Source organism: Hypanus sabinus, chromosome 11 (genome assembly GCF_030144855.1).
Source record: "Hypanus sabinus isolate sHypSab1 chromosome 11, sHypSab1.hap1, whole genome shotgun sequence".
Classification (NCBI taxonomy): Eukaryota; Metazoa; Chordata; class Chondrichthyes; order Myliobatiformes; family Dasyatidae; genus Hypanus; species Hypanus sabinus.
In genome coordinates, this window is record NC_082716.1 from 30,928,334 (window position 1) to 30,954,059 (window position 25,726).

Here is a 25,726-nt window from a genome sequence, read left to right on the forward strand (position 1 = left end):
GCACAGACTTGTCAATCAGCAATTACAAAATAAATTATTGCTGGCTCAGGAATTGCTGGGATTACTTTATATGTTATTATCAAAAACCTCTTTTACCAAAAACCCTGCATTCTGCACTCGGCCATACTCACTAAGTGGAAACTAGAAGGCTCTCCAGAAATAATTAAACGATCTTAAGATCAGAGTATCAGAAGTCTGTTCTAATATTGGCTAGCAATTGATTGGAGTTCTACAAAAGCACTATTTCTACTATTAATTTTTCGATTAATAGCAGAAATAGTATGTCTTGTACTATTCTTATGTCTTATACTTGTGAGTTGATGTAATTAAGAGCTTGAAAGCTAGTTATGTGGTACTTTGAAGGACTTATGGATGGATTGTAGTTCCTTTCTTTCCACAGTTACTTCCCACAAGTTTTTTTTCATGAATGTAACTATTTTCATAAAGTAGTCTGTCGGTGATTTTGTGTTTTACCCTCAATCTTCGCAAATCTAATAATTTTGTTTCTTCTAAATAGGTGCTGTAAGATTGTAGGGATAATGTGAAGATGAGTTTTCTGGGATCTTTCCGCAATTTGTTGCTGGCTGTTTGCCTGATGTTGGTGCTCGGATTTCTCTATTATTCTGCTGGAAAATTGCACATGCATGGATGGGGCCAGGAACTACGTGAGTCATCAACAGGTTAATTTCAATATACTTTAAATAGTTTTCTGATATTGAGATCAAAGTTCTAATTAACATACTAATTAAGATTCATTTGTGAGATTCTTTACCACTTGGCTTAAGATAGATTTTATGACTGTGCATGTTAAAAGGAAGCAAATGCTGGTCTTTGATTTTCTAAAATTTTTGATCTGCGCTTCAGTGCAAAATTATGTAGTTCAGCCATAACAAGTATGTATCGAAACTGTCCTGTGAATAAGGAGAAACATAATCATGTTGTTTTTAATTGAATTGTATTCTCAATTTTGTCATTTCATTTTAATAATATTTTATAACAGGTTCTAACAGCTGTCTGAATGTGAGCAGAGGAGAGAAAGATTAGTGAAGATGTTTATTAATCTGCACACAAACTTGTGAACCAGCTCTTAAATTTCATTTAAAAACAAGTTGTGATCCTTTTACTGAGCAAGCTATGCATGTCCATGATTTTCAGTTTTGTAGATAGTTGACTGGGACATAAATTGTACAAACTTTTGGGAATTTCACAAAACAACACACACAAAATGCTGGAGGAACTCAACAGCCCAGGCAGCATCTATGGAGGGAAGAGTACAGTCAACGTTTTGGGCTGAAACCCTTCAGCAGGACGGTCTTGACCTGAAACATTGACTGTACTCTTTTCCATAGATGATGCCTGGCCTGCTGAGTTCTTCCAGCATTTTGAGTGTGTTGCTTAGATTTCCAGCATCTGCAGATCTTCTCTTGTTTGTATTTGGAATTGCACAAAGAATTTTCTTTCATATCCTTGAAGTTAAGTCTGAGCTATTCAGAAAACTGGCCGCCTCCAGATGTATCCCTTTTTCTTTATTCAGACTTCGTGTAATGTTCCATGAGCATGCTTTTAAAAAGAGACATCTTTTTTTTAGCTATCCTGCAGTTTACAATTAGCATAATTAATTAGTTTATAATTTTACTATGAATGCCTCTCATCTCTGGGTGTAAAAGTGATTTGTTTTTAAGCAGGAATTTTACCTTCTCTTTGGCACAGTCAGATAGTTTAGTTGAAAAGTATGCTATTTCATAGGATTGTTTTTGTAATTCTTCTCTTCCTACAAATAATATACCGGCAGAAATAATTTGCTTTTTATTGTGCTTTCTGTGATCATGGCCCCCAACTGTTGTTAGCGATGTGAGTGTCCTGAAATTCTATTAAAAATATTTAGATAGTTTTGCCCAGAATTTGCTGACGGAACTCAGCGGGCTGCTTGACCTGCTGAGTTCCTCCAGTTTGATTGTTGCTCCTGTTTCAGCATCTGCAATCTCTTGTGTCTCCTTGATGTAAAAATGTGATGTTGCCAGAATTTAATTAAGGCACATATTGATTTAAATGTAATCCATTCTCTTTAACTGACTTTACGATGTGTTGTGGAGTAATTCTGCACAGAAACAGGTCCTAAGGCTGAACTGGTCCTTGCTGACCACAGCATCCTTCTGTTCAGTCCATATCCCTCCAAGCCCCGCTCCATGTACCTATCCAAGTGGCTCTTAAATGTTGACGTTGTACCTGTCTCAAACACTTCCTCTGGCAGTTCATTCCAGGAATTCACCACTAAAGAAGTTCCCTCTATTGTCCCCATAAATCCTTCCTCTTTTATCCGTGCCTTCTGGTTTTAGACCGTGAGCATAAAATGTAGGAGCAGATTTAGGCCATTCAGCCTTTTCAGACTACTCTGCCATTGCATTCGGCTGATTTATTATCCCTCCTGTCATCTCCCAATAACCTTTGACACCTTTAATAATCAAGAACCTATGAGCCTCCACTTTAAAAATACCCAATGACTTGTCCTCTACAGCTATTGGTGGCAGTGAATTCCACAGAATCGTCACCCTCTAGTTAAAGCAATTCCTCTTCATCTCTGTTGTAAAGAGATGTCCTTGTATTGTGAAGTTGTGCTGTCTGGTCCTAGATCCCCCCACTATAGGAAACATCCTTGCCACGTCCCCTCTATCTAGGTCTTTCAAAATTTGATATGTTTAAATGAGATCCCCCCCTTATTCTTCTAAACTTCAGTGAGTACAGTCCTGGAGCCTTCAAATGTTCCTCGTACATTAACCCTTTCATTCCCAGAATCATTCTTGCGACCTTCCTCTAGGCCCTCCAATGCCAGCACATCGTTCCCGAGATAAGGGACCAAAAGCTGCTCGCAATAATCCAAGTCTGGCCCAATCATTTCCTTATAAAGCTTCCACATTAAATTCTTGTTTTTATATTCTAGTTCTCTTAAGGTGAATGCTGTTGTTGTATTTGCCTTCTTTATCATTGACTCAACCTGCAAATTAACCTTTAGGGAATTGTGCATGAGGGCTCCAAGTCTCTTTGCACCTCTGATTTTTGAATCTTCTATGCCTTTATTCCTTCTACCAAAGTTCATGACATATACTTCACTACATTGTATTCCATCAGCCACTTCTTTGCCCATCTATCGTAAGTCCTTCTGCTTCCTCAGCACTACCTGCCCCTCCACCTATCTTTGTCTACAAACCTAGCTACAAATCCATCAGTTCTATTAGCCAGATCATTGACATACAACGTGAAAGAAGGGATCCCAGCACTGACCCCTGTGGAACACCACTAGTAATGGCAGCCAACCAGCAAATGTCCTGTTTATTTTCACACTTAGCCTCCTGCCAGTCAGCCAATCTTCTACTCATGTTAGTATCTTTCCTGTGATGCCATAGGCTCTTATCTTGATAAGTAGCCTCAAGTGTGGAACCTTGCCAGAGGCCTTCTGAAAATCCAAGTAAACAACATCCACTGACTCTTCTCTGGCTGTTATTTTTTTTCAAAAAATTCTAACGGATTTATCAGGCAAGATCTCCCCTTTAGGAAACCATGCTGACTTCGGCCTATTTTATCATATGCCTCCAAGTTAGCTGAAGTCTCATCCTTGATAATGGACTCCAGCATCTTCCCAACCACTGAAGTCATATTGACTGACCCATAATTTCCTGTCTTGTGCCTCCCTCTCTTCTTAAAGAGAGGACTGTCATTTGCAATGTTCTATTCCTCTGGAATCAGAATCTAGTGATTCTTGAAAGAGCATTACTAATATGCCTACAATTTCGTCAGCTACCTTTTTCCAACTCTGAGGCATAGTCCATCTTATCTACTTTCAAACTTTTCAGCTTTCCGGCACTTCCTCCATAGAAATAGTATCACTTCTGCCTCTTGACACTCTCAAATTTCTGACATACTGCTGGTGACTTGCTCAGTGAAAACTGAAGCTGAATACTTTTTGAATTCATCTGCTATTTCTTCAGCCCCCATTACTACCTCTCCAGTGTCATTTTCCAGCTGTCTGATATCCACTCTTGCCTCTCTTTTACTCTTTATATATCTGAAAAAAAAACTTTTGGTATTGTTGATGTTGCTGGCTAGCTTAACTTCATATTTCATCTCTTCTCCCTTTCTTGGTTCTTTTGTTGATTTTTAAAAGCTATCAATACTCTTGTGATGGATATTCTCTTTCCAGGACTCAAGTGGCTGATTGTTAGCCTCAGCTTTCTATGACAGCAGCACGACCTTGGTCAATCTGATAGAACTGAAGAACCTTTTGGGATTGCCATTAACTCTGCCTGCCAAATTCAGCTCATACTTTTATTTAGCCCTCTTGATTTCTCTCAAGCCTGGTATAAAACTTAGTATATTCATTGATGGTTTGATTTGTACCTAGCTTCCTAAATATGATATACACTTCCTTTATCCATTTCAGAGCCTTGATATCTCTCATCAGCCTATCTTCCTGAAGTTAGTGTGGCTATGTCACCCTCGCAGGAATGTGCCATGTCTGGACTCTTGACGTGACCCTTTTAAAAGCTTCTCACTTCTCAATTGTTCCTTTGCCTTGAAATAGATTCACCCATTTGACTCCATCTAAATGTTAAATAATATCCTCAAAGTTGCCCCTGTTTCAGTTTAGGACTTTAACCTGTGGACCCGTTCTATCTTTTCCATAAATGCTTCAAAACTAATACAGTTGTCACTGGACTCGAAATGCTCCTGACTACTATTTCCATTACTTGATCTGCTTCATTCCCTAAGATTAGGATTAGTATCACTCCTTCTGGAGGGGGCTTCCTTTATGAGGAAGCTTATTGCTTCCTTGCATGAGGAAGCAATCTTGAATGCACTGCCCAAGTTCCACTCCATCTTGGCCTTTTGCATTCTTGGTGCCTCATTGATGTTCTGGGGCTCCAAGGTCATCTATTGGCATTTGTATTGGAGCAAGTGGGAGGAAAGACTGGGAAAAATTGGATTATCAGAAGGAGAAGTCTACCTTTGGTGACAGTGGTCAGATTGCTTTCCATTAAGTGACATTGATGCCTCCACTGTGCTGTTCATTTGGCATGGCTGAATGTTACATCCTAAATGGCTATGCCTGTTACTGTTTACATATCACCAGACTGTCACAGCAACTGAATTACGACTTAGTCTGACAGTCTTCTGAATATGTTCTACTGTATTCCTTTCAGTTCCTCATTTTAAATCTTTTCTGACACCCATCTATCTATATACTACTAAAACTCTCATGTTCTGTCTGTCTGTCTGTTTGTGACCTCCAATTAGCGCAAACGGTGCATTACAGCAGCACCTTTTTTGGGCTAAATCGAGTTAAAATGTGCTAACTTACAGAATACAGGCAAAGTTCAGGGTTATATATTTGTATAAAATTGCTCATTCGCAAAAATCAACAGGCTACCTTTCACCTGAGACCGATCCGCCATCGTGGAAATAGGTACGCAACACCATGACGCATGCGCACGGCCAGCTTCAGCAGCGACACCAACTGGAGCAAAAGGGCAGGGCAGCTCTATTTCGAGCGGTCACATACTGCTGACCACCATCAGCATGTGCAGGATTGGGACAGATCTAACTGCCACCAATCAATAAGAGATCGTTAAATCTTATTGTAATGACGTACTTCTCTTTCAATATTTTACTAGTTTCTGCATAAAGGAATACAGAGTACAAGAAGTCAAAAAAAGTACCAAATACATTGTATTAAAAACACAGTTACAATCACAAAACCCTGTATTCATAAAAATTAAATTGTAATATTGAAATATAAAAAATTTGGTGTACAGAAAAATAATCTAAACCCACTACCAAAGTCAGAGCTGTTAGGAAAAGCAAGAAAAAAGGGAGAAAAAACCCTTATCATATAATAAAATATATCATTAGCCACCATCTGTACTTTTATGACAAATCAAAGGTTTTTAAAATAACTCAGAAATGGTCCCCACAATGTATAAAAGCCTTGACTAGATTCAAAAACTGAACATCAGATTTTCTCTAAATTTAAGCATGACATAACATCCTGTATCCCGTAATGACGTACTTTGAGACACCCATAAAACCGTTTGCTAGAGTCAAAGGACAGCGCTGACTATATCACATCCATTTAGGAGAACACCAACCACATCATCAAGAATAATCAGCTTCCTTTGGTATTACTGCTTCGTATCTTCCATCCAGCATTAGGGTAAAAAACATATTGTCAGCCTAATTATGCCATGTGGAAAGAGAAGGGGGACATTATGGTCAAAAGATGACACCAAGTGTCGTCGGGAAGCGGCAAGGAGAGGGAGAGAACAAGAATCGGATGAGGCCAGGGCTGCACGACTCTAGGATCAAAGAGTCAGGACAAAAAAGATGAGAGGAAAAGAGACAGAGGAGGAAAGGCATGCACATCTCCAAAATGACAACAACAGGCACAGAAGGAGGAGAGAGGAAGAGACAAAAGAGCTGAGAAATGCATGTCTCCAAGATCAGAGGCAAAGAACAAACAGCAGAAGAGATGAAGAGAGAGCGCATGAAAGGACTGCACGTCTCCAGAATGACAACAAGAGGCACAAGGGTGGCAGATCAACCAGAAATGTTGCCATCAGAAGTGTCCTTCATTAAACGAGGAGGAGCTATATTTGCCTTGCTACGTATCTTTCTTCTTTAATTGGTTTTTCTTCTTCAATTTCCAAAGCAAAGCGATATCAGTAGCATTCAGGAAAATTTATTGTTCATTCTGGTCACATCAGACTGCACTACCTTTCTCTCAAAGGGTACCCCAACGGGTCACCCTGTTGTCTAGTGTTATAATAAAATTTACCTCTGAAAATGTCTCATCTGTTTTTACCTTCAGCCACTATTGGAAGAAGGTATGGATTTCAGCAAGGCATTTGATAAGGTACCCCATGCAAGGCTTATTAAGAAAGTAATGAGGCACGGGATCCAAGGGGACCTTGCTTTGTGGATCCAGAATTGGTTTGCCCACAGAAGGCAAGGAGTGGTTGTAGACAGGTCATATTCTGCATGGAGGTTGGTCACCAGTGTTGTGCCTCAGGGATCTGCTCTAATCTTCATGATTTTTATAAATAATCTGGATGAGGAAGTGGGGGGATGGGTTAGTAAATTTGTTGATGACACAAAGGTTAGGGGTGTTGTGGATAGTGTGGAGGACTGTCAGAGGTTAGAGCGAGACATCGATAGGATGCAAAACCGGGCTGAGAAGTGGCAGTTAGAGTTCAACCCAGATATGTGTGAGGTGGCAGAATATAGTATTAATGGTAAGACTTTTGGCAGTGTGGAGGATCAGAGGAATCTTGGGGTCTGAGTCCATAAGACACTCAAAGCTGCTGCGCAGATTGACTCTGTCGTTAAGAAGGCATACGGTTTATTGGTCTTCATCAACTGTGGGATTGAGTTCAAGAGCCAAGAGGTAATGTTACAGCTATATACGACCCTGGTCAGACCCCACTTGGAGTACTATGCTCAATTCTGGTCACCTCACTACAGGAAGGATGTGGAAACTATAGAAAGGGTGCAGAGGAGATTTACAAGGATGTTTCCTAGATTGGGGAGCATGTCTTATGAGAACAGGTTGAATGAACTTGGCCTTTTCTCCTTGGAGTGACAGGGAATGAGAGGTGACCTGATAGAGTGTATAAGATGATGAGAAGCATTGATCATGTGGTTAGTCAGAGATTTTTTCCCAGGGCTGAAATGGCTAACAGTTTTAAGGTGCTTGGAATTAGGTACAGAGTAAATGTTGGGTAAGTTTTTTTTAATGCAGAGTGGTGACTGCATGGAATGGGCTGCCGGCAACGGTGGTGGAGGCGGATATAAAAGGGTCTTTTAAGAGATTCTTGAACAGGTACATGGAGCTTAGGAAAATAGAGGGCTATGGGAAACCCTAGCTAATTTCTAAAGTAAGTATATGTTCGGCACAGCTTTGTGGGCTGAAGAGCCTGTATTGTACTGTAGGTTTTCTGTGTTTCTAAGGTCCCCATGTCCATCTTAATTTATCATGATCTTTATTCATCTTCATGCAAACTTCCCCAACCTACCTCACATGGTTTTGTTATTTCCATAATATTTGACCACTTCCTTCTCAAGTTGTTCGCCACATATCTCTTCCCTTTCTCTTCATCCTCCTTTCTGTTTTCCTGTCTAGACAGGTTACCTCCCAATGTTCCTGTCTAGCCAGGTTATCTCCCAATTCACTTAGACTTGCAGTTTCAAAATCTCAACTTGCTGTCTGGTCACTTTCTACTTTTCTGCACCTACAGATCAAATATATTGCAAAACAAGTGTAACGCCTTGGTTAAGATTTTTACTGCTACGCTGTAGGTATTTCATTTTAGCAGTCCAGAAGAGCAGTCTGTTCTGCTTTCAGCTTGTTCGGGTTTGAGTTTAGACAAGTGGCTTGTTATCCAACTTGGGGACATGCTGTTGGCCAATCAGGATGGTGGAATCAGGAGAAGGTTCTGGAGAATGCTGGGTTGAAGGTCTCGTTGCTGGGAGCTGGAAAAGATGGCTAAGTATGCTGTCCCTGTTGCACAAGGTGCTTTGTGCAGATGAATGGCTTCAAGACAGAAGAACCAATACTCCTGTGGGAGACCCGTTTATTCCCGATGGATTGCGAGCAGCGTTTGGAAGGTGGTGTGTGCTTTCACATAGATCGAGGATCCAGCATGTGAGTGACGGACAAGTTCAAGATGAGCTCCGACTTAAGTGCACATTTGACTGCTTTATAGTAATGGGCTGGTTTTGTTTTTTTCTTTCATTTAATAACTGTTTGCTTAAATTAATGTTCTTAAATATATATTATAAATTGTATGCAGTGTACAATCTGTTATTTCTTGCCAGGGGCAGTAAATCACACAATATTCACACAAACGGGTTTGGGTGGGTGAGACATCCCAACCTCACAGATTTGGCAGGACCAAATTCGGATACTTTTTAGGCTACGTCCACACTAGAGCAGATAATTTTGAAAACGCCAGTTTCACATAAAAACGATTGGCGTCCACATTATGCGTTTTTGAAAATATCTCTATCCACACTGAAATGGAGATTTTGGCGAATCTCCTCCTCCTGCGCGTGCGCAGGACACAACTACCGAAAACAAGCGACATGTTTGGTGTCGAATCTCGCCGTGAAAGTGCGCGTTTGTGTAGTTACAGACTAGAAAAACTTAAAACGACGGACAGCTGTTGGCTTTCGCGCAGGAGAACTTAAAACTAAAAAAAACAAATACTGGAGCGTACGGGGGCAACCGACAGGGAGTTCATGGACAGATCGACCCGGCTAACGACGAACATTGAAAAACTAACTAACTCTGTTGCATTAATAAAGCACCTTATTAAATGTATAAAACATGTCTGCATCAGTGTTATCCTGTATTTCTATAAAATGTTACATTAGGCTGTTGCACATCTATTGTCAGAGAAGTACTTGCATAAATAGGTAAACCATGTTCGTACGAGCAAGGACAGAAAACAGGGCAAAGTGAGTATAGTATACTTATTTATTCAGCAAGTTATGGGTCAAAGTATTTGGTGAGTACATTTCTAACTCTTCTGGCTCCAGTCACTTTGTCGTCTGCTCTGAAATTGTTAGGTTGCGTTCAAGAAAACAATGAAATGGCGCGCTGCCGTCTGACAGCGTTTTCAGATTTCTCTGGTTACCCCGTCCACACTGATCTGCCCAATCAGCATTTTCAAAAATATCCAGCCTGGAAAGCATTTCTGAAAAGCTCTGGTTTTGGGGGACGAAAACACCGTTTTAGTGTGGACAGAGCGTAAAAACGAAGAGAAAAAGCTTCGGTTATGGATTTATCTGGCGTAGTGTGGATGTAGCCTTAGATGCATGAAGCCAGGGAAAGGTGAGTTCATCATCATGGAATCCAGTGGCTCTTAACACGGGTCTAATGAGCCAGGTTTCCAGAGACGGCTGAAAAGAACGGGGTTTCATTGCGGGGTCATCATCCCTGATTGTTTTTGTTGGATGCTGTGATTGCACTGAATATTGATTAGGTGGGTTGTGTGTTTAAGGATGTGTGCTGATGTAATGGCAGTGGATCTGCCCGTTATTATTGGGGTTCCAGGAGAAGTGGGGCCGTGGGCCGTCCATGCTTTCTGAAAAGAGGGGAATGTAGGGAAGGGTACCAAATGAGCTTCCCATAGCTGAGGGCGGAGTCTTTAAAGAAAAGTTGCTCTTGTTTCTGCGGAGTGAGGGAAAGGAGTTGTCTGGTATGATAGGTGAACAAGTCCTTCAGCTGCTGATTTAAATTCTGAGCTCATTTTGTCTGTTACATCAGTCGTTGATAAATGCAGAACTATATCTGCAGAGAGCCAAAATTACTGTAGGCTAGGAGTGTTCTCTGGAGTCAAGCACACATCTGATGGGGAAGAAGAATATGAGGCTTGGGCTGAGTGGACACCTCAGTTATTGGGTGAGTGGTGGTGCTCAGATAATAAGAAAAAACAGACTGGTAGAGAGCTTGAAGAGGCCGCCAGTTGTTACAGTGAGGTTCCTCAAGGTAGAAAATCCATTAGCCATGTAGGCTAATTATCTGCAAGCTCAGGAAGATGCATTTGATAGTGCTGGAGGTGCAGCCGATCTGAGGATGAAATTTAGGCGCACATTCTGCAAGAATTGTCTGCTGTATTTTCAGGTTGGAGAAGCTGCTGCATTCTTTATGCCACAAGTTGCTTGAGGATGGAGCAAGTTGTGAAGGGCGCACTGTCACATGATGTCATTGCTCTACGTCTTCAAATGACCCACAAGATGTGTCCTCTTCCATCTTTTACCGAGTTAGAGAAGTTAGAGAGGAGGGACATGCAATGGAGGAGCGCAGGGCACAGTCCTCAGTAGTAGCCGTTGTTGCTGGAGCGATTCCTGATGTCCAACAAGCAGGGGTATTTTACAGGATTTCGTGAAAGATTTTGGCACTGAGGTATTCCGGTTGATATCGGCAGGTGTTGACACCAAGCACAACAAAGCTGAAAGGGATCTGGACCCACTGATGGGCTGTACAGTAAAGGGACCCAGTAAAGGAACGGGCTTACATTTTGGAGAGGATATGTTCCTATCAGTGTATCAAGGGACATGCTAAAGAAAACACTACTCCTGAACGTTTAGTGGGACCAACCTCTGATGTATCCATACTGATTGAAGGTGTTTATGCTAAACCCATATGTGACATGGGTTCTCAGACTACATTGCTTTATCAATCCTTTTACAACCCATATTTGATGCATTTACCATTGACACCACTCAGTGCTCTTGGATTTTGGGGCTTAGCACTGATGAGTACCCCTACGATGGTTACATGTCATTACAGTTGGAGTTTTCGGACGCAGATGATGGAGTAACTGAAACTATTAACATACCATTGTTGGTCTGTCTGAATCCGGTTGATAAGAGTGGAGCTTCCATTCTTGTGCAAGCAAATGCTGCTGTTGTGAGAAGGCTCCTGGGAGCAGGCAAGGACTTTTTGAACAACTTACTCTGTGTTCAGAGCTGCTTTTGAGAGGGGTAATTTCCTTCCAAGCAGGATGATGAGCAGGAAAGAGGAAATGTGTGGTGCACCCAGATTAAACCTGTCCTGTATGTCCAGGAGGAGACAGGAACCCACGAAATTGCCGGAATGTCTGAAAAATGGGGAAGAAACTAAACTGAGATGATGTTGGGACACCAAGATCCATTTTCTACTGACGAAGCTGATGTTGGTGACTTCTGGAGCACTTGCTACACTACTGGAGCGACTAAGGGCACCCCTTTCCGAGAGAGGTCTTGCTGATTAGCACCAGCGGAGGGTGAGGATGTTTGGCTGCACCAGCGTACACTGATGGAAGTTAAATTCAGTCATGGAGCAGGGGAGCCTGAGCTGCCGGAAGATGCGAGTGGTAGACAGGGAGGGTCACAAAAGGTGGTTGAAGTTGGAGGAGCTAAAAATGGGTTAAGGAGATCTCAGAGTCAGCCCATGGATAGTCTGACCTATGACACACTGAGGGAACAGAGTATTGTGCCTATCCCCCGGAGAGATTGTCACTACCATTCACAAATTATTTAGAGGTCCTGATGTCATGGAATTCCTTTGAAAATTGTGTTATTAGTGATGGGTTGATACGTTTCAAAGTCAAGAGCACTTGACTATTTTTGGTGTTGGAAGAATGCAACACCTTGGTTAAGATTTTTACTGTTACGCTGTAAGTATTTCATTTCAAGAGTTCTGTAAGAGCAGTCTGTTCTGCTTTCAGCTTGTTCGAGTTTAAGTTTAGACATGAGGCTTGTTGTTCAACTTGGGAACGTGCTGTCAGCCAATCAGGATAGTGGAATCGGGAGAAGGTTCTGGAGAATGCTGGGTTGAAGGTCTCGTTGGTGGGAGCTGGAAGGAGACAGCAGGAAAAGATGGCTGAGAATGGCTGTCCCTGTTGCACAAGGTGCTTCGTGCAGATGAATGGCTTCAAGACGGAAGAACCAATACTCCCATGGGACACCCGTTTATTCGCGATGGATTTTGACCGACTTTCAGAAGGTGGTGTGAGCTTTCACGCAGACCGAGGATCCAGCATGTGAGTGACGGACAAGTTCAAGATGAGCTCCGACTAAGTGCACATTTGACTGCTTTAGGGTAATGGACCCTTCTTGTTTCTTTTTCTTTCTTTCACTTAATAACTGATTGCTTAAATTAACATTCTTAAATATACTTTATAAATTTTATGCTGCGTACGATCCATTATTTCTTGCTGGGGGGAGTAAATCACACAGCATTCACACAAACAGGGATTGGGTGGGCAAGACATCCCAATCTCACGGATTTGGTGGGACCAAAGTTGTATACACCCTAGACGCACAAAGCTGGAGAAAGGTGGATTTATCACCGTGGAATCCATTGGCTCTGAGCGAGGGTCTAACCCTCGCGCAGGTGTTTCCTGAGACACCCAAGAAGAAAGGGAATTGTGTGTGAGTCTGACTTAAGCTACATGCACCAAAACCGATTGGTTATTGTTGACGTTACAAAAATAACACAAACTTTACTTTGGTCCTTTATTTTTTACTGTCTCATTTCCAAAGACTTATTTGATAGAGAAAAGATTGGGATCAATTTCTTTGTGTGTTACCAATACAGGCACAATGTCTAGTAACGTCAAACTACAGAAACACATGTTTGACTCTGCAGAATCATACTTTTGGAATCCAGTGTGCCTTGCATGCTGAAGCAGGGGTTAGTTGGGGTTTGAGATCTGTTTCAAGTGTCATTCTTCATGAAAAGCATAACTGATTTTTGTGGAGCGAAGGCCCATGTTAAAAATTTAAATGTGTATGATCTGTTTATTTAGCATAGCTAGAAGGAAGTAGAAGTTTCAAGATTTTTTATTGTTATTTCCTGTACCCAAGTGTAAAAGAGCACAAAATAATTGTTACTCTGGATCTGATGCAGCATTAAAAAAACCCCCCATATAACCATATAACAATTACAGCACAGGAACTGGCCATCTTGGCCCTTCTAGTCCATGGCAAACGCTTACTCTCACCTAGTCCCACCGACCTGCACTCAGCCCATAACCCTCCATTCCTTTCCTGTCCATATACCTATCCAATTTTTTTTTTAAATTACAAAATTGAACCTGCCTCTACCACTTTTACTGGAAGCTCGTTCCACACAGCTACCACTCTCTGAGTAAAGAAGTTCCCCCTCGTGTTACCCCTAAACTTTTGCCCCTTAACTCTCAATTCATGTCCTCTTGTTTGAATCTTCTCTACTCTCAATGGAAAAAGCCTATCCACGCCAACTCTATCTATCCCCCTTATAATTTTAAATACCTCTATCAAGTCCCCCCATCAACCTTCTATGCTCCAAAGAATAAAGACCTAACTTGTTCAACCTTTCTCTGTAACTTAGGTGCTGAAACCCAGGTAACATTCTAGTAAATCTCCTCTGCACGCTTTCTATTTTGTTGACATCTTTCCTACAATTTGGTGACCAGAACTGTACACAGTACTCCAAATTCAGCCTTACCAATGTCTTGTACAATTTTAACATTACATGCCAACTCCTATACTCAATTCTCTGATTTATAAAGGCCTGCAAACCAAAAGATTTCTTCACCACCCTATCCACATGAGATTTCACCTTCAGGGAACTATGCACCATTATTCCTAGATCACTCTGTTCTACTGCATTCCTCAATGCCCTACCATTTACCATGTATGTCCTATTTTGATTAGTCCTACCAAAATGTAGCACCTCACACTTTTCAGCATTAAACTCCAACTGCCATTGTTCAGCCCACTCTTCTAACTGGCCTAAATCTCTCTGCAAACTTTGAAAACCTACTTCATTATCCACAACGCCACCTACCTTAGTATCATCTGCATACTTACTAATACAATTTACTACCCCATCACCCAGATCATTAATGTATATGACAAACAACACTGGACCCAGTACAGATCCCTGAGGCACACCACTAGTCACCGGCCTCCAACCCGACAAACAGTTACCCACCACTACTCTCTGGCATCTCCCATCCAGCTACTGTTGAATCCATTCTATTACTTCAATATTAATACCTAACCATTGAACCTTCCTAACTAACCTTCCGTGTGGAACCTTGTCAAAAGCCTTACTGAAGTCCATATAGACAACATCCACTGCTTTACCCTCGTCAACTTTCCTAGTAACCTCTTCAAAAAAATTCAATAAGATTTGTCAGACATGACCTTCCACACACAAATCCATGTTGACTGTTCCTAATCAGACCCTGTCTATCCAGATAATTATATATACCATCTCTAAGAATACTTTTCATTAATTTACCCATCACTGAAGTCAAACTTACAGGCTGATAATTGCTAGGTTTACTCTTCGAACCCTTTTTAAACAATGGAACTACATAAGCAATATGCCAGTCCTCCAGAACCATCCCTATTTCTAACGACATTTGAAATATTTCTGTCAGACCCCCTGCTATTTCTACACTAACTTCCCTTAAGGTCCTAGGAAATATCATGTCAGGACCTGGAGACTTTTATATTCTTTAAAAGGGCCAGTACGTCCTCTTCTTTAATCATCATAGTTTCCATAACTACCCTACTTGTTTCCCTTACCTTACACAGTTCAATATCCTTCTCCTTAGTGAAAACAAAATATAAAGAACACCATAATAAAAAATACGATAAATATAACAAAGAAGATTGCTTATATGCATCAATTGTATATCCATACAATGACGCTGGGCTGTACATAAGGCAACTGACAGAAAATAATAAAGCAGTGGGTAGAGCTGTTGATCAACCTTCCTGCTTGGCATAAGTAAAGTAACTGCTTTTGTATCTGCTTTTCCTGGCATGAATACTACATGGCCTCCTCTCTGATGGGAGTTGAACAAACAGACCATGAGCAGGGTGTGTGGGATCCTTCATGATGTTACCGTCCCTTTTCTGGCACCTTTCTATATAATTGATGGTTGGTAGGCTGGTGCTGGGAATGCATTGGGCAGTTTTAACCACCTGTTTGCTGCAGTACAGTTTGCGAACCAAACGGTGGTACAGCTTGTTAGGATGCTCTCTACTGTGCATCCGTAGAATGGCGTGAGTATGGATGTGCAAAGTCCTGCTCTCTGCAGTCTTCTCAGGAAGCAGATGTGTTGACGAGCTTTGTTGATTGTGTGGGATGTGTTCTGGGACCTGAGGTGGTGTGTGATGTGCACTCCCAGGGGCTTGAAACTGCTTGCACCTTCCGTTGCTGTGTCACTGATGTAAAGAGGAATGTGAGTGTTATGAGTTCTCCTGAAGTAGATAACCATCTCTCCTTGTCTCGTTGACATTAAAGAAGAGGTTATTTGCCTGGTACCAGACTCAAGCTTTTCCACTTCCTCTCTGTAGGCATCCTATTGTTGTTAGTGATGAGCCCCACCACGGTGGTGATATCAGTGAACTTGAAAACGTGATTGCTCAGCTGTTTAGCTGTGCAGTCGTGTGAGCAGAGAGTGCAGTAATAGGTTCAGCACACATCCTGGGGGGACACCGGTGTTGAGAATGATGGGGAGGGAGGAGCGGTTGTCCACCCTGACCATGTGAGATCTGTTGGTTAGGAACTCCAATGCCCAGTTGCACGTGGTGTATTTAGACCAAGGAGTAGGAATTTGTTCACCAAAGTCTGTAAGACAGTAGTGTTGAATGCTGAATTGAAAGCCAAAAACAACATTCTGACATAAGAGTCCTTGTTTTCTAGGTATGTCAGGGCCAGGTGCTTTACAGATGCTATGGTATCTGTCGTAAAGCTGTTCTGTTGGTGAGCATCTTGGTGAATGTTCAGTGTGGCAGGAATGAGGTTTTAGCTATGTTTCATTAGCAGCCCTTCAAAGCATTTCATGATGATTGGTGTCAGTGCCACTGGGTAGTAATCATTTAGTTCTGAAGGTGTTAAGAGCTCTTTGGTGCAGGGATGACGGGGGGGGGGGGGGGGGGGGGGGGGGTGCTGATTTGAAGCAGGTATCAGCAGCCTGGATGAGTGAAGTGTTGAAGGTGTTGATGACCCTTTTCCTTGTGTTACCTCCTTTCCTGTCTTTTATTTCAGCCAATGCTGAAATGGCCTGGATGTTGCTGAAGATCAACCAACTGTCAAGCTAATAAATTAATGAGTCACACTTGCCATTTCCTGCTTTATCAATATCCAGTTCTTAAATTAGCTAGCAGAGCTCCTCTAATTCTGAACATTGTAAAAAAAACAGCCTGCAGATGCTTGCATTTGGTGAAAATGTATTCTTTCACAATGAGCACATTTAGGCTAATTAAATCATGGTTAACTTGTTTTATAGTGAATTGCAAGTTATGTTTGGAAGAAACAATGGTGGGAAGATCTACCAGGTTTCAGTGACAGCTTTAAGTACTTGGCAGTACATGGCATTGTAGTTACTTTGGGAAGTTGCTAAATGAAGTTCATCTTGGACTTCAAAGAATGACCTTGACTGATGGACGGCAGTGTCAAAGAACAAAGGTGATGGTTGAATACACTGGAAAAATAAATAACTATTAACATAAAGTCTTTCAATGTGAGTCTTTGAATATCTTTCGATATTAAGCTTTAACTGGCAAAGAATTCTCAGTTTTTTAAAAAATAATAGAGAATTGCAGGGCACTGAGGAGTTCTGTAGAACAAAGGGACCTGGGAATACATGTCCTTAATTTTTTGAAAGTGACAGCACAGGTTGATAGGGTCATAAAGAAAGCTTTTGGTACATTGGGCATCGTAAATAAAAGTATTGTGTACAGGAAATGAGGTGTTATGTTGAAGCTGTACAAGATGCAGGTGAGGCCTAATTTGGACTTTATTCCTTAGAACATAGAAGAACAAGGGAAGATTTGATAGAGGTGTACAAAATTATGAGGAGTATAGAGGTGTACAAAATTATGAGGAGTATAGATAGGGTAAATGCAAGTGGGTTTTTCCCACTGAGGTTGGGTAAGACTACAACTAGAGGCCATGGGTTAAGGGTGAAAGGTGAAAAGTTCAAAGGGAACATGAGGAGAAACTCAGAGGGTCCTGAGAGTGGAACGAGCTGTCAGCATATAAGTGGTGCATGTGAGCTTGATTTCAGCATTTAAGAGAAGTTTGGATAGTTGTATGGATATTAGGGGCTATGGTCTGGGTACAGGTTGATGGGACATGACAGTTTAAATGGTTCAGCACAGATTAGATGGGCCAAAAGGCTAATTTCTGTACTGTACTTTTCCAAGATTCTAAATTTCCTCAGCGCGTGATCTGAATTAATTTCTGGTGACTAATCATAATGAGTGTGTGGACTCAACTATATTGTTTAAAATTGAATGTCATCTTTTTCTTGCATTCATGACCTGGTTGTATATTTAGGGCAGTAAGACAGACATCTCCATCATTATTACTAGGATTTGAGTGCCTCAATGTAATATTTAAAAATTGTTTTATAATTGGGTTTGTTTTCTACATGGAGATTCGTTTCACTACCAAAAGATTGCAAGTGATTTTTGCTTGCTATCCTGATAATATTCCTTTGTCTGATAAATATTTGAACATTTGCTGCTTTTGGACTCTTACTCTGTGCTTTTATTTTAGCAGCCACTCTTGCTACCTCATAGCTGTAACTACACTTCTGTGCATTTAGCTTAGATAGCTGCATGAATTCTTTAAATCGAGCCATAGAATTCATTTAATGCGCATCTATTCCTCCATCGCACAAACTATACCGTAAATACACCAGAGCTGATCATTTGTTCTTGAATTTGAATTGTTTATCCCAATTTGTGTTTTTCTATTTTAATTCTAATCTCCAACATTTGGATTTTATTTTGGAATACTTTCATTAGCTATGTAGAACTTGTTTCAGACACAAAGGTGGTATATTAGCTTGTATGTATATAAGAATATACTTCCTTACTAATTCCTAATACTTGTTCTTGCATCTGTGTTCAATTATTTAAATAGACTTTTAACATTTAGAATGCCTGTTTCTGTGGTGACAACACAATTCCAGTGGAGGGAGACATTGTCTTAAATTTAAAATATTCTCAACCATTTTCTTTTACTTCAAAATAAAACTCTTCTGACTAAACCATGAGCCAATGTTGTGTTGTTACTGACTAACAATTCATTGTTTATAGACCTGGTCGAACATTGTACCTCGCAATACATAGGAAAGAGCAATTTATGCAGGAAATGTGACACACATGATAAAGCTATCAAGGGAAAGTGACGTGATAGATAGGGAATGAAAGATCAGTGGGACCCGGATACATGTTTAACTTCTGAATGTGGTAGCAGAAATGTAGAGGTTGTATATGAACCTTGCCTGTATGTGATGCCTTAAAATCTTTCATTTATATGAGTGGCACAAGCCGTGGATATTACTGAATACTTGAAGTTTGTCTGAATGAGTAAAGGGTTCAATAAGATTTGAAGCTTTATCCAGGACAAAGCAGCCTGCTTGATTGGCACCCCATTCATCAGTCTAAGTATATTCTTCTGTCAGCACAAAATCTGTGTGACCTTGTAGATGTGCCTCAGCAAATGCTATGGCTCAAACCCATGGTGTCTACCATTTAGAAAAACTAGAACACTACCTGCAAGTCTGCGAGTAGCTTAATTTGTAGATGTTTTGTCGAGCCAGGTACCATCTCATGATCCGTGTTTTGTAGTCTTTCATGGAGCGGATCTGTAAGTGTGAGTGGGCCCGCACTGAGACATGGTTCTTGGGCTACCAGCTAGGGTGAGGACTAGTTCAGCCACTGGTCAACAAGGTCAAGGCCATCAGAAGTAGTCCCCAGCCCCACACAAAGTAACAGGTCCAATCCTTCCTTGGGCTAATTAGGTGGTACCACCGTTATATCCCTTAGTTTGCCACCTTGGCAGTCTCAGTAACAGAACTGATGCTGAAGTCCGCAAAGAATCCGGTCCAGTGGAGGAGGTGAGGAGGTTTTTGTGACTCTGAAGGAAGCCCTGTGTTCCCCGCCAGTCCTCATTGGTCCAGACCCCATCAAACCATTCACCATCCCCAGCATGTCTCAGCAGTGGGGATTGGAACAGTCCTGGCCCAGGGGAAAGAGGGAGAAAACCAGCCGGTTTTGTACCTTAGTCAGAAGCTGCTACTGCAGGAGACAGGTATTCCACTGTTGAGAAGGAAGCTCTTGCCATAAAATGGGCCTTGGAAAGCCTTCAATATTACCTGCTGGGCAGAGAATTTGTTCTGGAGACTGACCACAAAGCAGTCACCTGGGTCCACTCCATGAAAGACCACAAAGCACGCATCATGAGATAGTACCTGGCTCTACAACCATTCCATTTCAACATCCATCATGAGGCAAGGCAGCACAACTTCATGGCAGACTCTCTCCCAATTACCCACCTTGTGGAATCCAGACGAGGTGAGGGGTGACGTGACAGAACAGGTTGGCAATGCTAATTCTCCTGCTAACCTTGTCTAGTTTCCCCATTAGTTCACACACTTTGCCCTCCTGTTCTGCAGTTCTTGGGAGCTTACCGTTTACACACCCCAACAGTAAAACAATCGCTAGCTTGGCTAATCAAGCCAATCCCTTTGGTTACGTGCTACACTGGCTTATAACTCATAAAAATAAGGACTGATATTCCAAACAGTTTTATTTATTTTCACTCACACAGTTACATTGGTTTGTAGACAGCAGAATGGCCCCAAAAGAACATAGGGACAGCTTGGGGTGTCTTAAGATAATGCCTGGGTTAGTGGGAGCAGGTGCACCACACCCAACATAGGCAACGTGGGGAGCATGTGGACACTGATCTCTGGGTTTAACTAAGGCATTTGTTGTGGAATAAAACCGTAGATGTTAGAATCCTTGTTTAAAATGTTCCAGTTCTGCATCTGAAGTAGCTATTATGGTCTGGTCAGCTGATTATCCCTCCCCTCCCAGATCAACAGTAGAATTTCCAGGTCCTTCTAGGCCAGGCAGAGGCAGATTTAAAACCTCAGTCTGGCTTTGCTAGAGAGCTGTAGAGGTTGGCTTTGACGGTTGGTGAATAGTTATATTGGAAAACTGAAGGTGAAGTGTGTCATGGAGAATTCCTCTGCATTTTTGTAAATATTTTGTGCGTTTATGTTTGTTTTCATTTGTCCATTTGTAAATACTTTTTTTCTTCACAACTTTTGGGCAGCTTTTGCATTTTTTTCCACCTGGCACTAAATAAAACCACAGGCACTGATGTGCTGTTGCAGCTTACCGTCTGTTTTTCTTTTAATTGGTGACCCTCGTCGGGCACGTTTACCCACACCTGACAGTGCGGTGTGACACTGGGGCAATATTGAGTGAACCATAAGCCCTGCAGTAATTCAAGAATAAACTCAGCATCTACTTGAGTACAAATGGGAATCTGCATTAAATTGGCAATGATGTCACGATTAGTAAAATTCCTGCTGAAAAGATGAAGTTCATTTGATAAGGATACCACACCTCTTTTAAAAACGCAGTTATCATTGCCATTGAGCCAAGACGAAACCACCCTCAGGGTGGGGGACCACTGCCATCTATCACAAGCAGGACTTCCCGGTAGATAAACATTTGAATTCCAATTAACACACACAAAATGCTGGTGGAACACAAGCCAGGCAGCATCTATAAGGAGAAGCACTGTCGACGTTTCGGGCCTGCTGTGTTCCACCAGCATTTTGTGTGTGTTGTTTGAATTTCCAACATCTGCAGATTTCCTCGTGTTTGCTCTTTTAATTCCAATTCTCTTGTGCCAAGGTGAGACTACCCCCAGGGTGGAGGAGCAACATCTTATATTTTGTCTGGGTTCCCTCCAACCTGTTGATATAAATATTGGTTTCTTCTTCTGGTGAACAAAATTCCACCCCTCTCCCCCACCATTCCTCACTCTGACCATTCACTTCTCACCTGCCAATTACTTAACCCCTGGGTCCCCTCCTGTTCCCTTTCTCCTATTGTCCACTCTCCTCTCCTATCAGATCCTTTCTTCTCCAGCTCTCGACTTTTTTTCACCCAGTTGGCTTCACCTATCACCATCCAGCTAGCTTCTTTCCTCTCCCCTCACCTTTTCATTCAGGCACCTCCCCTTCTTCTTTTTCAGTCTTGAAGATGGGATTTAGCCCAAACTGTTGTTAGTTTACTCTTTTCGATAGATGCTGCTTGACTTGCTGAATTCCTCCAGCATTTTGTTTGTGTTGCTTATTATTACCATTTGTTATTACATCACTTCTTAATAGTGTCAACCAAAACTGTAAACTAGGTCCAGATTTAAACACTGACCACATAGCAGCGTATACTTGGAGAATGAGCTACAAAGTGGTGGAAGTGTCTTGGAAGGGAGCTTCCTTTGGCTTTTATTTGATATGCTGTTAAATTTGGAAGCAGGTTTGTTGGTTCAATTGCAAATACTGACTTAAGTAATGGTCCAATTAAAATTGTTTCAAAAATGGGCTGGGGTGGGGGGGGGGTGAAAGAGTTGAAAGAGTGCAATGAGAGTGAAAAAATAATTCTGCAACAAAGTGCAGGAAGACATACATTAAAATGTATTCTATATTATCTATCCATCCCAAGCCACTTCCAATTTAATCATATTTTGAAATGCCTTTTACCGTCCATGTGGGGAAAATGAGCTAAAAGGCCAACTAATCTGCTCTCATGCAGCTTGAAGATTTAGAACACAGCTAAGGAAAATTATTTTCATCCAAAAGAGTGGTACGAGTCTGGTATTGTGCCTAAAATGGAGGTAGAAAGCTACAGTGCTTTTGAAAACTTTTGATCTGTTATTAGCTAGAAGATGGTAGTCAGAGACAAGTTTAATATAATGCTTGATTGGATTGAAGGTCAAAATGGTATCCTTTGAATACAGATAAAGTGTTTACTTACATACAAATGTAATGCATAACGTTTTCAATGACATAAAGAATTGGAGTGCCACCTTCTCATTTGTCAGGGCACAAAGAAAACACGTTCAATTTTTACTAAATGCTCCTTTGGACTTATGGCTTAATATAAATGGGGATTGGAGATATATCTTCAGTACCTTGATTACTTATTCAGCAGTCCTTCAAATTCCAGACTGGATTACTTCTTATTAATCCTGAATCATTCAGCTCATGGCGAAAGCTACACTGGGTCAGGCCCTGTTCATAGTCTTTAGATCTCACATGTGATTAGAATCTATTGAAGAGCAGTGGAAGCAAGTCATTCTCTTTAGTCAGTGTCCATTGTAATATAATGTCCAATATTTTTAGTGGTGTCAAGGTATTTCTAAGTTTTGTTTCCTTTTATGCTTTATATTTGTGCTCAAGTGCAATGAAATCTAAAGACATTGACAGCACAGGCAGAGACCCCTTGTGTCCTGGAATCCTTGTTGTCCACAGTCAGACGAAGCTTCTCAACTCTTGGTCTGGGGTCTTGCAGACCACAGCAGATAAAATGCCTTCAGAATTTTTAAAACTTGAGAAGATTTCAGTACCCTTTTAGGCACCAAGCACTAAAACCTCACCAGGTGGGGCAACATCAGTTTTCAAATGCCCGACCTGCTAAGCTCCTCCACCTTGTGGTTTGACCACAGCATCTGCAGTGTACTTTGTGTTTAAAACCTCACCACCCTTTGAGAGGAAGTATATTTCTTATTTTCCATCAACTACCAATAAAAACAATGCTCTTTATTCACTGCTGAGGTGGAGTGTATTTTTTCCAGCCTTGCTCATCATATTCTAGGCCTCTTGTTATTTTATAGCACTTAATTATGTCTTCAGTTCCTAAAGATACAACATCATTGGATCTAAATTCCACTCATAATTCAAGCTTTATTGTTTTAGAAATATTCTTTTAGATCTTCCTATCCCTTGATGTCCAGTCATGTTCTTTTTGTAATATGGAGATAAGCTTATACTGTCAGTACTGCATGTGTTCATCACAGATTTTTGTGTTTGTTGTGACTGAACTAAAGCTGAGTTACATGGAAAGTTGTAACAGGAAAAAATGTAAGTACAGTATTTAGATAAGTATTATGGCAAACCTTCAGGAATGAGAGTCCCAAGTGAACCCATGAGAATCTCACTCTCCTGACACTTGTTCAACACAAAGATGGCAATGAACGATTAACTATGATTCCAATTGCTATAATCATCTACTTAATTTTAACACTTTGAATATAGTCAGGTAAATTTGTACTGCTACATAGTTACAATTGTAGCACATTCAAATTAGCAGAGCCCTTTGAATATTCAATACTGATGTCTCTTCCAAAAGCCAAAATGCACCCCTTTTGTTAGTGTTCAAGAATTTACAGCGAACCAGAAGGTTAAAAGACACAACAGACTGTGTGTTAGGTGATAATTTGTTGTGCGAATAGTAGGACCTTTCATATATTGTCTTCCCCGTGTTGTTCAATGGGACAGAGTCAGACAGTCCCATTAAATTGTTTGTGTTTATTGGTTTCAATGTACAGCCCAGTAACAGGCTAATGAGCATGTGCCACCCAATTACACTCATGTGACAAATTAACCAACTATTTATTTATTTATGGAAAAGCAACACAAAATAAGCCCTTCTGGTTTTTTGAGTCATGCTGCTCAGCAATTGCTGATTTAATCTTAGCATTATCACAGGACCATATAGAGTGAACAATAACCTACTAACCAACAAGTCTTTGGACTATGGGAGGAAACCAGAGCACCCATTCGTTCATGGGGTGGCAGCAATGTACAAACCGGTATGTCTTTGGAATGTGGGTGTGTGCCCATATGGTCCACAGAGAGAACGTACAAACTCCTCGAGACAGTGGCAGAATTGAACCCAGGTTGCTGGCACTGTAATAGCGTTACACTAACTGCTATGCTACCAGGTTTTATTTTTTGAAGACTGATTCTTATTTCAGTAAATCCATAACTATGCTGTTCATAATGTTATAACTACATAGTAATCCCTAACATGTTCAAATCACAGAAAGCATTCCACGGAATTGATTATATTTAGTACAGTAAAAACCTGGTTCAAAGGTTCATTTTATTATTAAAGTATGTATGAAGTATACAACTCTGGGATTCATCTTCTCCAGATAACAATGAAACAAAGAAAACTGTGGTCTTGTTAAAAGGATCTCATCTTCTCCCCCCCACCACCCAGTGAAAAACAAACTGTGGAAAAGAACAGCAACACGATTGTCAAAACCGCCCCCAACGCAAGAGAAAAAAATCATGCATTCCCAACAAGAGTAACAAGCCACAAACACACACACACACACACACACACACACACACACAGAGTCACTCTCTCACACACACACACACACACACAAATCGTGAAGTGTTTATTATATTCCCACATTCAATTCACAACTAACCGCGACAAAAAACTTCCCATAGTTGCCTGTGGACATAATAACTAATTTTCAAAGGGAAAACGAAGCTGAAACTGACGCAGTACACAAAAGGAGAGTTTTTTATGCTCAGTTTTCTCTAATTTTAATAAGCAAGCACAGAAAAAAATGGGCTTTTTGGAAACATTATCTGATGTAATTGACCATAAGTATAAGATATACACCATTTCATCATGGCTGATTCAATTTTCCTCTCAGCTCCAATCTCTTGTCTTCTCTCTGTATCCCTTCATGCCCTGACCAATCAAGAACCTATCAAACTCTTCCTTAAGTATACATAAAGATTGGCCTCCATGACTGTCCGTGGCAAAGAATTCCACAGATTCACCACTCCATGGCTAAAGAAATTCTTCCTTTGCTTTTAGACTCTCCAACCATAGGAAATATCCTCTTTACATCCACTATCAAGCCCAAATGTTTCAGTTAGATCACCACTTATTCTTCTGAATTAGAGTGAATACAGGCTCAGAGCCATCAAACGCTCTACAGATCCTCGAATCATTTTTGTGAACCTCCTTTGAACCCTCTCCAGTTTCAGCACATCCTTTCTCAGACATCCCACCCTGAAAAAACTCATTTCAGTGAGGTAGCACTATCAATTTGCAGGAGACTTCCCGGGGAGGTGGGATGTCTTCAATAGAGTAGCTCCTTAGCAGCTCGCCAGCTAGTTTAAATAACTTTAGCTATGCTAATGAACAAATGACACCTGTTAAACTCACCTCAACAGTGATTTAACCGACCATGGACAATAGAAAAGTCACTGTTGCAAACAGTGCAGTGTCATTATTTTTGACCCCTATTAGGCAAGGGTACACGTAGTCTGGGGTGAAGTAC

General features: G+C 41.1%; 1 protein-coding gene across 11 annotated transcripts in view; it reads left to right on the forward strand.

Moving 5' to 3' along the window:
• The window catches only part of LOC132401809 (CMP-N-acetylneuraminate-beta-1,4-galactoside alpha-2,3-sialyltransferase-like), a 579,106-nt gene that overhangs the window by 213,382 nt on the left and 339,998 nt on the right, over window positions 1-25,726 (forward strand). For 7 of the 11 annotated variants that reach the window (XM_059984032.1, XM_059984031.1, XM_059984036.1 and 4 more), the window contains exon 2: window positions 518-680. In XM_059984032.1, the coding sequence (XP_059840015.1) occupies window positions 548-680 (133 nt within the window). In that variant the 5' untranslated portion in view covers window positions 518-547. The remainder of the gene's footprint in view (window positions 1-517; window positions 681-25,726) is intronic. The other 4 variants (XM_059984035.1, XM_059984039.1, XM_059984042.1 and 1 more) reach the window with 1 other exon arrangement.